Raw genomic sequence first — 15,256 nt, 5'->3', positions numbered from 1 at the left:
CTGTGAAGCATGGGGGTGGAAACATCATGCTATGGGGCTGTTTTTCTGCCAAGGGGACAGGACGACTGATCCGTGTTAAGGACAGAATGAATGGGGCCATGTATCGTGAGATTTTGAGCCAAAACCTCCTTCCATCAGTGAGAACTTTGAAGATGAAACGAGGCTGGGTCTTCCAACATGACAATGATCCAAAACACACCGCCCGGGCAACAAAGGAGTGGCTCCGTAAGAAGCATTTGAAAGTCCTGGAGTGGCCTAGCCAGTCTCCAGACCTCAACCCCATAGAAAATCTGTGGCGGGAGTTGAAAGTCCGTGTTGCTCGGCGACAGCCCCAAAACATCACTGCTCTCGAGAAGATCTGCATGGAGGAATGGGCCAAAATACCAGCTACTGTGTGTGCAAACCTGGTAAAGACCTATAGTAAACGTTTGACCTCTGTTATTGCCAACAAAGGTTATGTTACAAAGTATTGAGTTGTATTTTTGTTATTGACCAAATATTTATTTTCCACCCTGATTTACGAATAAATTCTTTACAAATCCTACCATGTGGATTCATGGATTTTTTTTTCACATTCTGTCTCTCACAGTTGAAGTGTACCTCTGGTGCAAATTACTGACCTCTGTCATCATTTTAAGTGGGGGAACTTGCACAATCGGTGGCTGACTAAATACTTTTTTGCCCCACTGTACATGGGATGGGGCAAAAGTTTAAGAATTTCTTGATTTAGTGGATAATTTAAAGGTAAAATTAGGAGACACATGTTATCAATTCATTGAATGAAAATCGGGTGTGGATGGTGGGTTTTTGATGTTTTTAAGTGAACAACAACAACAACATGACTGGAACAGGGATCTATCAAAGGCTGATCTTTACAAAACACATTTGAGGGAGTGGATCGTAGTTGGTGTTGATGCTCATGCAGCTGTAAGAGGTTACAAAACCATCCCAGAACAATTCAGACTCCACAAGTCCAATCAGTCAGACAGATGGTGTTCAACTATGAAGGAGAGGTTGACAATCAAAGATCATTCCCACAGCAAACCATGTTACAGTCATCAAGGTCACAAAGGAACAGTCGCAGGCCTCTCTCTCTCTTTCTTGGCTAATGTTTGTGTTGATGACTCCACCATCAGGAGAACGGCGAACGGCAATCGTGTGCATGGAACGACTTCAAGGACAGAGCGCTGCTCTCCAGAAGAACGTACACAGTTTGCTCAAGATCACATGGACGAATCTCAATACTGCTTTAACAATATTTTGTGAGCAGGTGAGACTGAAATAAAAATTTTTGGTGCATCTGATCTAGGATGATTCAACTTAATTTTGAACTTTAAAGAAAAGTCCACACACAAAATTCACTTCTTTTACCTGCCAAAGTAACCCTTTAAATTAGGGTTGCCAAAGATAAGGCTGGGGACCAGAATCGGCCTAGCAAAGCCGCTGGGCCACCAAACAACTTTGGAAAATGTCAAGGATGCCATAAAGTTTCAACTTTAAATTGTATTTTCATTTATTTTTCACCTTTTCCTACTATGCTTTTCTGGTGACTTGTGGTACTTTGGTTATGTTGGCAAATTTGTGACAAATTTTGACATTTACAGCAATTATCTAACAATTGTAATTCATTCTCACGATGCCTGCAGTCCTGAAACAAGGTTACTCCACACTTTGTTTCTCAGCTGGTTGTTGTTTTTCCTCAAACTCTTTTCCATACTCGAAGAGCGCGCCTTGCTTGAACATGTGACTGATGAAGAGATGCGATTAACCTCAAATAACTTTAACCTTGTTATTCACACTTCACTCCCCTCATATTTTCCCTCTGTATTCTTGGCACTGGGCGCAGTCCTTTACACCACATTCTTCTTCTAATAAGGACATTCGTCAAACACAGCTTCAAAGGACAGATGAGAGCAATCTAGGGAAAAACAACATTTAGATCTGGACATATGTGAAAACCGTCTCCCTATGAAGGAAAAAATAATAATAATAATGTGAAATCCATGGCAAAAAGGAAAACGCAAAGTCTTTAAGAGTTTAATGTTTTATATTTGTTTCAATCATCATTCCAGCATTCAGGGAATGATAAACACAAAACGTATTCACATTTATCATCATTAATCAATTTGAAAATACTACAAATACAAAAGCTGCACAGATGTTTGAAACTGATACAGACTGTGTTCAGGAATCGGAGAACTTGCCATTCCTCCTGCTCCCTAGTATGTATATTTAAATAATACGAAAAAAAAAAGTAGAAATGTCCAGGTAACTCATTTTCATGGTGTGGATGCAGAACTGGTGTCTCCGACTCCCTCGCTGTCCCTCGTGCCAAACGCCGTTCATTCCATGGGTTGCTCTTGTCTTTCTTTGAACTCATTAACTCTTGCCTGGAACAAATTTAAAGAACGTCCACGTCAGAGGTGGATTTCAGGCAGCATGTGGGAGTGTCACATTTAATTAAAGTCAGCTGACTGTCCTTTCACTTAAAATTACTGTTTGCTAGAACGCCCAGGGTTTCTTTCTCTGTCCTGTTACGTGCATGGAAATTCAGGTTGGCTTCTTGTTGCTTTCCCCAGTTTAGAAATGAGAGCACCAGGTCAGCTTCTAGCAGGACTCCTGTGATGGGAAGAGACCCTGGGGTAGGAAGAAATTGTTGGCAGCTGCTAACGCTTGGTTTGAATATTCTGCTCTCTATATTTTGCACTGTGATAAAGGAACTCCCAGAGATCATTCATAAAAGTCTTTGAGGTCCCACCTCTTACGTGCAATCTGTGCTCTCTTTGTAAATACCACTGTGCATTTTTTAACGCCAAAACCAATTTGCGTGGGCGTTAGTAAATCTTTTATGTTGTGTGGAGGAACAAAGAACATATGAAAACAAATGGAAAGAAAAAAAACAACCACGTTTTCAGAACTTCAACTTGTCCAGTCTCATGGAAACCAGACAAGTTGGTGTTCAGCATGCATGAAGTTGACAGTGTTGCTGCATTTGTTTCAACAGGTAGCCAAAAAGGTCAAGCTGAAACTTCCACAGCTCAACAACCAATAACCAGCTTCCATCCATCAATTTTCACAACCTTTTGTCCAATGCAGGGTTGTGGAGGGAGTGGAGCCTATCCCAGCTATACCCTGAAACGTAGGGTAGACTCTGGCAGGTTAGCAGGCTATTGTAGAGCCAATACGAAGACATAAAGAACAATTTACAGTGACATTCACACAAATTTAGAATCCCTAAGTGGCCTAATATGCATGTTTTTGGACTCTGGAGGAACCCATGCAAACTCCACGAAGAAAAGCCAGTTCACTATCAGCGGGGTCAGACCCAGGACCTCGCTGCTGTGAGGGGACAGCGCTAATCACTGCACCGCTGCCCTATCAGTCCAGTACTGTCCACTCTAATTACCTTTAATGGTTTAACCTCCCAAGACCCGAACTCTTCCACGGCATGCATTTTTGATTTCTCTTTGATATTTGGGCTGATTGGGGCCAGATGAATGTAAAAACAAAGAATTGCCAGATTTTTTTTTTTACCTGATTTTTGTTTCTAAAAAAATGAGATCCACATATGAGGATATTCGTTTAAAATTTCGATAGGACAGTAGCAGTATAATGTCCTCATAAGTGGATATCAGGCCCTTGTTGAGCAAAATTGAGTATTTTGGTCTAAATAACCCAAAATGTGATGTCCACATATGTGGACGCCAGGTCCTAGGAGGATAATTTAGGTCTCTGTGTTCTGACCAATCACTGGCAGGCACATTCAGCGACAGCTTCAGTGTATAGTAGCAGGAGCAGCTCCACCCAGATCGAGCTGGACATGAAGCCTCCTCTCTCATCAAAATGGAAAAAAAGAAATGATTCCATAACTGTGGAATTTACTGCTCGTGACACGAGGCCTCAAGCACTTATTCCTCAGTCATTTATGTGCTCGAATCACAAGTCGATAGAAGTTCAATTTTCAGAAATCATATGAGTATAGGCAGGTGCATGCTTGTTTATAATGAAATTAGACTAATAAAGCTAGCGAGGAGATTGCTCTCAAGGCACTGTGGCTGATTTAGTTAATCAGGAGATAACATGCAGACATGACCGTAGGCTGGGATTTCTGCAAGATTCCAGCTCTGTCATCAATTAAGGGAAATTTAGGATGCGTAAATGATGATTGACTGGATCATGTCGAATGACATCTCCATTCGTGTTTTACGAGATAATTGCTGTGGTCCAAAGGGACCGTGCATTTATACTTGAGCCGTCACAATAGGGAAAACAAGTTATCTGCCCTCCACTGATGATGGCTTTTTCCCCCCATTCCCCACGCACACGCTTAAATTAGAGCTGATTAAACCAATTCTGACCAGCTGTGCTGAAACCACAAACTCAGACTTTCCTGTCTCAGAGTAAAGAGTTCAAGGTGATTCTCAGAGTTTATCAAACCTGTTTTCTGGAACGCACCCCGGGTCATTTTTCTATGTAAGACACATGTTGTGTACAGAACAGTCACACATGCTTACCTGAAATGTGTTGAGAACATGTTGACAAACATCGCTGAGCTCGTTCAGGCCTCTCCGCAGCGGCTCTGCGGCTGGAATTCCCCCTGAAGCAGATAGCAGATACTTCTGACGAAAACCACCACCGACAGCACAAACAGAGCAAAAACAACCGCAGAAGATGTAGGCACTCTGTTAGCCACTCGTCTCTGGGTTTCATTTAGCGCTGTGAGTCATCGTGCGCCAATGATGAGCACAAAAGCGGACGCTCTACACAAATTTATTATTGACAAGGGTCACCAGCGCTGTTAAGAGATGAGAAGCACGCATCAACCACATTTGCAACGTGGGATCGTTTTGTCTTGCTCAATTTGATATTTCAAGTGTCGAAACAAACGCCACACCTGCAAGCGATGCATCGTGAGCGCTACAGAGAAACTCTGCCAACGAACTGACTGCACCCTCACCGACGATGGCTTGTAGGCACGCTACGCGCTCTGGTCGGCATCTCGATGGGGAAAGATTCATTCTGCTGCAGAAATAACGAGCCCAAACACGCCTCGAAGCTTTGCGAGAACTACTCGAGGGCCAAAGAAAACCAAGGAATCCTGGACATTTCCCCCACAGTCACATAACCTGATCCTTGTAGGATATTTACCATATGGGGGACTGACTGTGCTGTTCCTTATTTCCTGTTATATATACTTTTACAGTGGTGGATACTCCTGTTGTAAATAATGAGGTCCATGTATGTACCAGCAATCGCTGTAAGCCAAAAGTTGTTTTGTGCTCCTGAGTCTTTGACAGGTTTTCTCAGGTGCACAGCTCTTGTTATGAGCTTAAAAAACTCTCCTCGTTTAATTCTTTTGTTTGCAATGGCCGGCCAATCAGAAGAAAGCTAAAGGTAGGTGTGCCTTAAAGGAAGAAGAGCTAAAAAAATAAAATAAAAGCTTGTTTCAGAGTTGCACACAGTTGAGAAAATAATCATTTGATGACCTGCTGGGATTATTACGTTTGTTCACTTCCAAAGAAATAAACAGTCTCTAATTTTATCGTAGTTTTATCTTAATGAAGATACTGAAGACACACATTACAGCCATGTTATAAATGGATTTGTGTAATAAGTCTTTGATCTGGGCTGTTCTGAGTGTTTCGCCCACATCTATGATTAAAAAAAGACCTTAAATAGAAACGTAGGAGATAGGAGCACCTGTGTGAAGAAAATAGCAGTTTTTCAACAAACAGATTGATAACACAACAGCGATCCTATTTTATATGGCAGCAATACCTGCAACAAGCAGGACTGAGTCTAAAGTCTACACCATATTTATTTCAGGGCTTTAGTAACATTATTTTGTAGAATTAGATTAATCTAAAAGTATATTATACTTGCCTTCAGCAACCTGCCCGATTTAAACATCATATCAGACCAAGTTAACAGTTCATCTGCATATTTTAATGTAAGTTCTGTGGCTTTAATGTAGATGTTTGATGTTTAAAACATGGATGGGAGCAGCTACAAAGTTCCCTTTTCTTCACGGAAACAAACGTTTCTGTTTCATACGTTAAAAAGAGCCAACTTTCACTTCGCCTGAGCTCAGCATTTAGGTAACAGCTCTGCCTCTTCGTTCTTCACCGTGCTCTTCTGTGGCGCCACAATAAACAGGGACAACTTTGTGCAACAGTTTTTATTGATATGTGCGCTCTTATCACTGGTCATCTGTTTTTAGTCGGTGAAACGCTCGTGTTTACACTGTGACATGTGATCGTTACAGAATTGCACATTAAACGAAGCATTGAAGTAAACAAAACAGGGTTGTTGTTTTTTTTAGAATCTAGTTACTCGATGAATCGTTGAAGCCCTAAAACGCTGTCACAGAGACTGCTGACATGCTCGCGTGTCCTCATTCCAGTCACACGTACTCACTTGTTCACCAGCACACTTAAACATGCAGACACACACACAAACTAAATCTAGCTCATCCAGGTGATACAACACTGTCAGAACTCTTCCTGCTAATCTACGAGAGCCAGTGTGTAATTTTTGACAGATATAGTACGCACTTAAACTACTAAAAGCAATGAGCAGTTCGTGGCTCAAGAGTTGGGAGTTCGCCTTGTAATCGAAAGGTTGCCGGTTTGAGCCCCAGCTCGGACAGTCTCGGTCGTTGTGTCCTTGGGCAAGACACTTCACCCGTTGCCTACTGGTGGTGGTCAGAGGGCCCGGTGGCGCCAGTGTCCGGCAGCCTCGCCTCTGTCAGTGCGCCCCAGGGTGGCTGTGGCTACAATGTAGCTGCCATCACCAGTGTGTGAATGTGTGTGTGAATGGGTGGATGACTGGATGTGTAAAGCGCTTTGGGGTCCTTAGGGACTAGTAAAGCGCTATACAAATACAGACCATTTACCATTAAAACACCTGTGTTTTAAAGAGAGACAAATCACATGCTTCCTTTTGATGACACTGTCATAAAATAAAATGTTTATCATATTATTATCTATGAGCTGGAAAGCGAGGAAAGTCCCTTCCAGTTAGAGTCTTACTACAGATAACAGCCGTCAAGCTTCACTCATACCCTTTGTACGTCAAATAAGCCACATGTGTAGGATGTGACTTCAAAGATACAAAAGAAAACATTTAAAAATGTTTATTTATTTTTATCTGATTCCTTTGATTAATAAATGGATTAATCAAAGGAATACTCGGCTACTAAAATAATGGTTAGCTGCAAGTCCTAATTTGACTCGGTACAACCCAGCCATAATTCTGGCTGCAATCAATTACAGACGTCTTGATCTTAATACGTGTATAAAACACATATATTTTCAATTTTTTCCATTGCAACCTCCTCAAGAACAAGCTTGGTGAGAAGGTGCAGTTATTCACAAATGGAGAATATAAAATGACCATCAATCGCCCTCAGTTTGAATCTCCGTGCAAGATCTTACCTCATGGGTGAGGGAAAAAAAGACGGTGGATAAGCCCCAAACTAAAGCTTCTCAATGACCTTATGGCAGCTGGGATCACAAACCCCAAGTACACCACTGGTAACACACTATGTAGTCACAGATTGAAATCTTGCAGCACCCACAAGCTCTCCCTGCTCAAGAAGGCCTGTCTTAAGTTTGCCAGTGAACATTTAAATGATTCAGAGAAGGTTTGGGAGAAACGCCTGCGTTCAGATGAAACAAACATCTAACTCTCTGGCTTCACCAACTCTACCTGATGTGTTTTAAAAGAAGAGAAATGCTGAGTTTGACCCAAAGAACACCATCCGCACAGTCAAGCATGGAGGTGGAAAAACTATGATTTGGGGCTGTTTTTCTGGTAAAGGTACAGGACGACTTCACTGCAATGAGTGGCCAGAGGGCGAAGCTATGTACCATAAAATTCTGGCCTAGAACCTCCCTCCTTCAGCCAGAACACCAGCAAATCAACCCACAACTTTCATGTAATGCATTCTTTTCTGGATGTTTGGTTGATATTCTGTCTCTTTCCATTTAAATAAAGCTGCCATAAAATTAGAGACAGTTTATTTGTTTGTTAAAAAGTTTGTATATTCAGCTGGAGACCTAATAATTACTCCCCCCCCGTATACGTTTGCCAAAATCTGGAATAGAAATAGTAAAAGTGGGAACTAATACATGGACAGCTTTACATAAAATCACATTAAAACATGAATAGAACACCTGATTGAAAAAGTCAAAGGAAAAACTGAACTGAGGCCTGGTTAAAAGAATATTTCCCTTTTTCTTATGCTAAACTAAATATACAGCAACACAAAACCGGGATATAGGAAATGAATGTTCGTCATGAGCAACTGTGCAAGTGCACAAAAAAAGGAAACAATTCAGGGTTGTGTCATTGATCGTTAACTGAATATGCTTTTGTTGGCTGCTGTTGAAACCAAGCTGTCAATTTTTTATGTCGCTGCGCTTGACTATCTTGTTTTGATAATCTAAGCGATTAACCAAAAAAAGATGTGGCATTAAAAAACAAACGAAAAGAATGCTGCGGCCCTCCTGGCCCCCTCAACTGACACAGATGACCTCAATCCAGCGTTGTGATTGCGGTCTTGGTGGAGAAATTTAACAACCAAAATAAATACAGATCATTTCAAAGGGCGATCTGATGCCCGAAAGCGCAGTGAAAAAGAGGGGGAATATTTTTTTATTTCTCCTTGTGCCTTGAAGGTAATCGGGTCTAGCTGTATTGAAGCCGTGAAGGAAAAAAAAGAAACCTCCAGGCAACCAGAAACTTGGTTCAACAACAAAAACAAGCTGTTTTCTCAGTCTCGCCGAGTCCTTTCATGTGACAGGGCTGCTCTTATCCTTTGTGAAAGCGGATGACAGATTTTTTTTTTTTGGCAACGGTGCAAGTGATTATTGCTCTCAAAATTAGGGTGCGTGTGTTATTATTTGCAGTATATCGTGATCAGCCTTTTTACCTTGCAACGCTGCCTGAAAACCTTTATTACCAATAAACACAGCCATACGGAGCCGTGTGTATTAACAGAGACGTCTCTCACCTCGTGTCTGAATGCGAAAGTTGATCTTGCTCTCTGACGGATGGGTGATGGTGTAGCCGCAAAACTCCACATCCGCGCTGGCAAAAGAGAAAAGTGGGAAAATGAAGCTGAGGTTTGCGAGCATTCTCAGAGTTCTGCTTAAAAAAAAAAAAAAGACTGGTAATGACTATATTTTTTTAGATTAGCAGACCCTCTCCTGGCAGGATGACAAGAGAGCCCCAAAAACAGGGAAGAGGAGAAATCACATGCTTCCTTTTGATAACACTGTCATAAAATAAAATGATTATCTTATTATTGTCTATGAGCTGGAAAGCAAGGAAAGTCCCTTCTAGCTGGAGTCTTACTACAGATAACAGCCGTCAAGCTTCAGTTTGAATGTCAAATAAGCCACATGTGTGGGAAGCGATTTGAAATATAAAAAGAAAAAAAGAAAACATGACGGTGACCATGCTGAGTTCAAAGGGGGAAAAAACCAACACAAAAATGCTCACTTCTTCATGATCATGTATCTGAGGGAGTTCCCTAACGTATGGTCCTCGTCGTGCAGCACAAAAGTCACACAGCCCTCATCTGCCCCATCGGCCTGGACCTAGAACGCAAAAAAAGTCCATTCTTAAAACATCGCACAGCCAACATGGAAGAGAAACATTACACCAGCTTCCTCCTCTGAGATTAGTGAGTGGGCGAGCCGCTCACGCTCATTATGCACTTCCAAAATATTCAAAACATACAGAGTTACAGATGCAAATAGAAGCAGACACTGATTGCATGCACAGTTGGGTCCAAGAGTATTTGAGAAAGGACATGATTTTATTTGATTTTTTTGCCTCTGTACGCCAGCACAGTGGATGTGAAATCTAAGAGAAAAAGAAAAATCAAGATGTGACTTGGAGCTTTAATTCAAGTGTTTTAACAACAAAAGTGGACCTACTGTGCACATTTCCAGCTCCATATTTTGCTCATTGGACTCTTTGTTTGGGTCACAGTAAATGTTCTTATTTTTAAACTCAGGCCTCATAAACTTTATCAAACATCTAAAACACACAATGTTACCCCATTCCTCCTTCTTTTAGGCCAGCCTTCATCTGATTGGCCACCATTCACAAAGTGAAGATCTGCACTGGAGCAGCTAGAGCGTATTTAAAGTGCCTGACTTGACCATGTTAGGGATATCCACTCTCAACAGGAGAAACAATAGTTTGCTGTTTAGAGTAAGCCGGAACTTTTTAGCTCTTAAGAGTCTTTTTTTAATAACTTCATTATTTTCAAGTTTTTGCTTTCTTTATGGAAAACCATCAAAGAATTGCAGCCATTTTTACATGACAACCCACATTTTTACAGCTGCGAAGGCATGCAGGCCTTCACTGCGGCCGTCTTTAGCTGCCGTTTGTTTGTGACTCTCTCTGCTTTCAGTTTTGTCTTCATCAGTAACTGAAAACCATGCTCTGCTGGGCTGAGCTCTGATTTGACCATTCAGGAATATTTCATGTCTTTGCTTTAGGAAACTCTTGGATTCCTTTCCGTCTGCGGATAAGACGGTGCACTGAAAGCACCGTCTTATCAGTTATAAAGCACTTTGGCTGAATCTGAGCAGAGAGTACTCCCTGTACGCTTCACAGTACATCCTGCTCCTTCTATCAGCACTCACATCATCAATAAAAACCAATGATCCAGTTATACCGGCATCCACACATGCCCATGCAACAACACTGTCTTCACCAAAGATGATGAGGTACTTCGCCTCTTATCATATTATACCCTTCCAAGGTAGTTAAAGCAATACTTTTAACCCCCACTTGAATTAAACCTGAAGCTTCATATTTCATTCTTAATTGGCATCTTTATTTCACATCATCTGAGGTAGGAAAATTAAGAAAAATACATCACTTTCCAAATACTTATGGCGTTTATCTTCATAGGACATGAACACTGTTTAACTACTGCCCCCTAGTGGAGATACTGTTAGGTACCCGTGGACTGAGACAAATCCGCATCTAAATTAAACAAGTAGGTACCCTCATGTTCCAAATTACTGTTTGTCTCCGGTGCTGGTAATGCTTCAAAAAGACAGATTTTAGCGTATACTTAAGTTAGATTAACGCCGTGTAAGTTTATTTACTGCTAGTCACTAGCTACCCACGTGAGGAGCACACAGGCGGTCAAATCGCTGTCATTTGCTTCTTTAGTTAATCGATCCGACCTGGAGAAAATAAAGACGAACCCATCCAACCGCGCACACCATCAAACCACACACGATTTTCGCTTTTTACCATTTCTAGTACTGCTTTCTTTTCTCCTTCCCCGGCCATGCTTCACTTTCCCACTGCATCCGTCAACAGAGTAAGGTTTAGTTCTGTGATCTTTAGCCCTGAATCTAGTTTGACAGGCAAAGGAAAGTTCAATACGACTGGAATTTACCTCAATGTTTTGGTAACATATGTATGATTGTAGCCATAAATGATCAAATTATCAGATAATTTTCATTTAAAGTGACGCAGCTCTGTGGTTGGTAGAATATTTGTCAAACGCGTCGTTTGGCTACTCTGCAGCGTGATTATGGCTTAAATTTTATATTATTGTTGTGCCTGGATGCTTAATAACATAACATGTTTACTTAAACAAATAGTTATTTTTAATACTTACCTAATAAATATTTATTTTAATAAAAGCTAACCTGTTCAGCAATTAACAATGGTAAGTTTTGTCACATCTCTAGCTGCAGGGGAAAGCGTTATCCTAGCGTTCAAGTCGCCTGGAAGACTGTAACAGGGGCAAAATTCGCGGCCCTTCTATAACAAGTTGTTTATACGAAGACGTGACGACGGAACTACGTAATATGTAACTGGGGGTAAAAAAAAATGTAGTTCCAAAAGGGAAACAACGACGTTAAGCACATAGAGCCTGAAATGCGGTAGGAACTACACTCCCCAGCACGCGCTTGAATGTGTTTCCTGTGTGGACGATTTGCGAAGCAGGCAGAAGTCACTCGAAAAGGATTAGCAAACTAGCAACTGAAACGTCTTTAAATGTGGGAATTTTGCGCTAAATGAGCCACTTTAATCGTCGTTGAGACATCCAGGTACTGAATATGATGTTATGTGACTATTACGTACGTTAGCTCAGTAGCTAAAAACAACCGACATGGCGTCAAGTGGCTAACTACCTTTCTGACGCTAATATAGGTTTAATGGTCAACAACAGTGTTAGCTAGCTTGTTGTTTCGCAAATTTTGGTTCATCTAGTTTTAGCTGACATTTTACTCTAGCATGACAACCTGTTCATGATTGGGAATTGTCCTACGGCGTTCTAATCGCAGTATTTGCATTTCTTAGTTACACCTGTTCACATGTCATTTTATTTCCTTCTTCCTGTTATCTGTAACTATTTTTGGCTGTTTCACAAGAATTATTCTTCCCTAATCATTATCGTTTGGGTGTTTTCCCCCCCCCAGCTCAGCAGTAACAACTCGCCTTCCTTGTCCTTCTACCTCCAGGGTGGTAATAAAGGTGAAAACCCAGCTGTTGCCATGGCAATCCTGTTTGCTGTGGTGGCTCGAGGAACCACTATTCTTGCCAAGCATGCATGGTGTGGGGGTAACTTCCTGGAAGTTACTGAGCAGATTTTAGCTAAAATTCCCTCAGAGAACAACAAACTGACATACAGCCATGGCAGGTAAGGGCGTGTGCGGCCTGTGTCATCCCCAGTTGGCAGTTTACATCCTGTTAGTGACAATGCCTACGGCGGTGTCATGTGATAAAATACCACAGAGTTCATTCCTTGTAAAAACTGTAGGAAAAACAGCCCTACTGTATAAAACACCTCTCATCTAATGATTAACCCTTCTGCTTTATTTTTAGCTATCTGTTTCATTACATCTGCCATGACAGAATCATATACCTGTGCATCACGGACGACGTAAGTATATATTTGACAGTCATATAATTTTGTCGGGGTTTGGATTTGCAGTAGACCATTTGTAGATGTTATGAATGTATTTTAAGAACCTGAATTAGTTTAAAAATAAATATAAACCACCCAGCCACTGTAGGAAATGGACACATGTCCTGTGTTATTGTAGAAAACCTAGCATTACTGCTGTTGCTAAAGATGAGATAGGGTTTTGAGGCAGCCACAATTTATTGTATGCAACTTCTTATAAATCTATTTGACTCTCATCTTCTAAAGGACTTTGAGAGGTCACGTGCATTCACCTTCCTCAGTGAAGTGAAGAAGCGTTTCCAGACAACATATGGCTCACGAGCACAAACAGCCCTACCTTATGCCATGAACAGCGAGTTCTCCTCTACACTGGCAGCTCAAATGGTGTGTATGATGAAAGCCTGAATGTACCAAGCAACGTTTCCTGTTACTGCACTGTGATGTCCTAATATTTCTGTGGTTTAAAAGAAGAAGAAAAAAAAAAAAAGAAATGGAAGAAGACGTGAAGAAGTGTGACGTGTTCCTTTTCTTTGCAGAAACACCACTCAGATCCACGTGGACCCGATCGTGTCACTGAGACTCAGATGCAAGTGGACGACCTGAAGGGCATCATGGTCCGCAACATAGGTGAGCATCTCTTTAATTTCCTCATTTTGTATTTATTCATAAATAAATAAACAAACAAGGCTCTGAGATGGAAAAACACTGACTAAAACTCTAATAAACCAAGTTAGATAAAACCTGTAATGTTTGATTGGTGTGTGGTGTGACTTTAAATGAGTGAAGTGTTATATCATGAGCGACCACCTCACTTACGATGCATGATGTGCTGTGTTTAGTGAATTACTCATATGTATTGTATTATGTGTATTCACACTAAATTCACTGTTTGCATTCATGTTTTTACAGACTTGGTAGCTCAGAGAGGAGAAAAGCTGGAGCTGCTGATTGACAAGACAGAAAACCTGGTTGATGCAGTGAGTTTAACTACAACTGATTAGGCTCTGTTGCTTCTACTTATTTTCTGATGCATAACATTTGTCATTAAGTATATACTGCAACTGCAGTCTATTAAACAACAGATATTGTTACTGATTACAATTTTTTTCCTCTTCCTCCTTCAGTCAGTCACATTTAAGACCACGAGCCGTAACCTTACACGAGCCATGTGCATGAAGAACCTCAAGCTGACTCTAGTCATTGTGCTGGTTGCCCTTGTGAGTACAGACATCGAGATGATGAAAACAAGTAGTGCATTGAGCTTGGCTTCTCTGTGCCTTATTTAGTGCAGCAGTTGTGAAGGAAGTGAACTCTGTCTGTGCTCTTTTTCAGGTGGTGATTTACATTATTGTCTCTGCTGCTTGTGGAGGTCTCAACTGGCCCACGTGTGTCAAACAATGAGAAGAGAGCGGGGACAGAAGAGAGGGAGATGAAGGAAAAGGGACAAAGGGGAGAAGTGCCTGTTTAACTCTGCTTGCCAGTGGACACAGTAGAAAATACCACGTTCCTTGCTTTTTACTCCTTTGGCTTCAGAAGAGCTGGAAAACTATTTGCTCCTCCTCCTCCCACCTCCTTTCTCACCCTGACTTTGACAGTGCACATTTATATGCCTTCTGGACCTGGAGTCCCACCTCATACCCACACTAATGGACAGCAGCCACGTGGCCTAAAACTGATGTGGAACAATGGTCTTGTCTTATGTTAGTCTGGTGCATTCATCTTGTCTCATGCACTCGGTTGGCTGATGTATCAGTTACTATACTGTCCTGCACCTGCCTGTGTAATTAATCCATATAGATTTAACTACAAAGGTAGCAATGTTTGATTTGTGAGTGTCCTGTTTAATCTTGGATGCCAACAGAGTATGTGGGTAACATGTTTTAAATGTATCACGAGGGTGTAGTGTATGGGCCTCTGTTGAAGAACTTTAAACACATTGTTGACTAAACTGATGCAGTATACAGACTTTCTGATAAGTTTTATCACTTAGCACAGTTGTATCTTCTAAGGTTAATGTTGTGAAATACCCTGTATGATCATAAAAATAAATATTGTACATTTGATTGAGGAAGAATGGTTGTTTTAAAGCAAGTGTGATTTCTGCCTGTGGAGTTGAGGCTTCCCTTCACCTTTTACCTCCCTCTTTGAGGTTCAGTGTGCCCAAGTTTTCTTTCTGTTAACAAAATGCACTTTTTTTATATTATGTTGTACATAGATTTGCTTCCTGACATCATATGGCTGATGATCATTATGTAATAATTGTACATCCTCATTTAAAATAAATACATTCTGATGGAACTG

At 41.1% G+C, this 15,256-nt stretch overlaps 2 protein-coding genes across 3 annotated transcripts; one reads left to right on the top strand and one right to left on the bottom strand.

Annotated features, from left to right (window-relative positions):
* Positions 1-2,026: 2,026 nt before the first annotated feature.
* On the bottom strand, positions 2,027-11,394 carry polr1d (RNA polymerase I and III subunit D). The gene is made up of 5 exons (XM_085420250.1): positions 11,287-11,394; positions 9,508-9,605; positions 9,017-9,093; positions 4,515-4,597; positions 2,027-2,390 (listed from the first exon to the last, which is right to left on the bottom strand). The coding sequence occupies exons 1-5, from the start codon at positions 11,323-11,325 to the stop codon at positions 2,343-2,345; spliced, it is 345 nt and encodes a 114-aa protein (XP_085276376.1). The 5' UTR covers positions 11,326-11,394; the 3' UTR covers positions 2,027-2,342.
* A 514-nt stretch (positions 11,395-11,908) lies between these two features.
* vamp7 (vesicle associated membrane protein 7) lies at positions 11,909-15,248 on the top strand. Of its 2 annotated transcripts, none has more exons than XM_085420227.1 (8): positions 11,909-12,095; positions 12,468-12,688; positions 12,874-12,931; positions 13,202-13,339; positions 13,492-13,582; positions 13,865-13,932; positions 14,080-14,172; positions 14,288-15,248. In XM_085420227.1, the coding sequence occupies exons 2-8, from the start codon at positions 12,543-12,545 to the stop codon at positions 14,354-14,356; spliced, it is 663 nt and encodes a 220-aa protein (XP_085276353.1). In that variant the 5' UTR covers positions 11,909-12,095; positions 12,468-12,542; the 3' UTR covers positions 14,357-15,248. The 2 variants fall into 2 exon arrangements, with proteins under 2 accessions (XP_085276353.1, XP_085276345.1); XM_085420219.1 differs by having other exon boundaries at positions 11,910-12,095; positions 12,510-12,688.
* The last annotated feature ends 8 nt before the right edge of the window (positions 15,249-15,256 follow it).

This window comes from Rhamphochromis longiceps, linkage group LG2 (assembly GCF_057381845.1).
Source record: "Rhamphochromis longiceps isolate RC_006_pf linkage group LG2, R_longiceps_female_GT1.1, whole genome shotgun sequence".
NCBI classification, from domain to species: domain Eukaryota; kingdom Metazoa; phylum Chordata; class Actinopteri; order Cichliformes; family Cichlidae; genus Rhamphochromis; species Rhamphochromis longiceps.
The sequence above is the reverse complement of the archived record's forward strand: the minus strand, read 5'-3'. Positions and strand labels throughout refer to the sequence as shown.

Excerpts from the sequence above, each read along its gene's own strand:
- polr1d (XM_085420250.1), bottom strand. The coding sequence starts at position 11,325 with ATGGCCGGGGAAGGAGAAAAGAAAGCAGTACTAGAAATG. Across the intron at positions 9,606-11,286 it reads AGAAAGCAGTACTAGAAATG|GTCCAGGCCGATGGGGCAGA; the intron begins GTAAAAAGCGAA and ends TTTGCGTTCTAG. Across the intron at positions 2,391-4,514 it reads ATGTTCTCAACACATTTCAG|GCAAGAGTTAATGAGTTCAA; the intron begins GTAAGCATGTGT and ends AATTTGTTCCAG.
- vamp7 (XM_085420227.1), top strand. The coding sequence starts at position 12,543 with ATGGCAATCCTGTTTGCTGTGGTGGCTCGAGGAACCACTATTCTTGCC. Across the intron at positions 12,932-13,201 it reads ACCTGTGCATCACGGACGAC|GACTTTGAGAGGTCACGTGC; the intron begins GTAAGTATATAT and ends CATCTTCTAAAG. Across the intron at positions 13,933-14,079 it reads CAGAAAACCTGGTTGATGCA|TCAGTCACATTTAAGACCAC; the intron begins GTGAGTTTAACT and ends TTCCTCCTTCAG.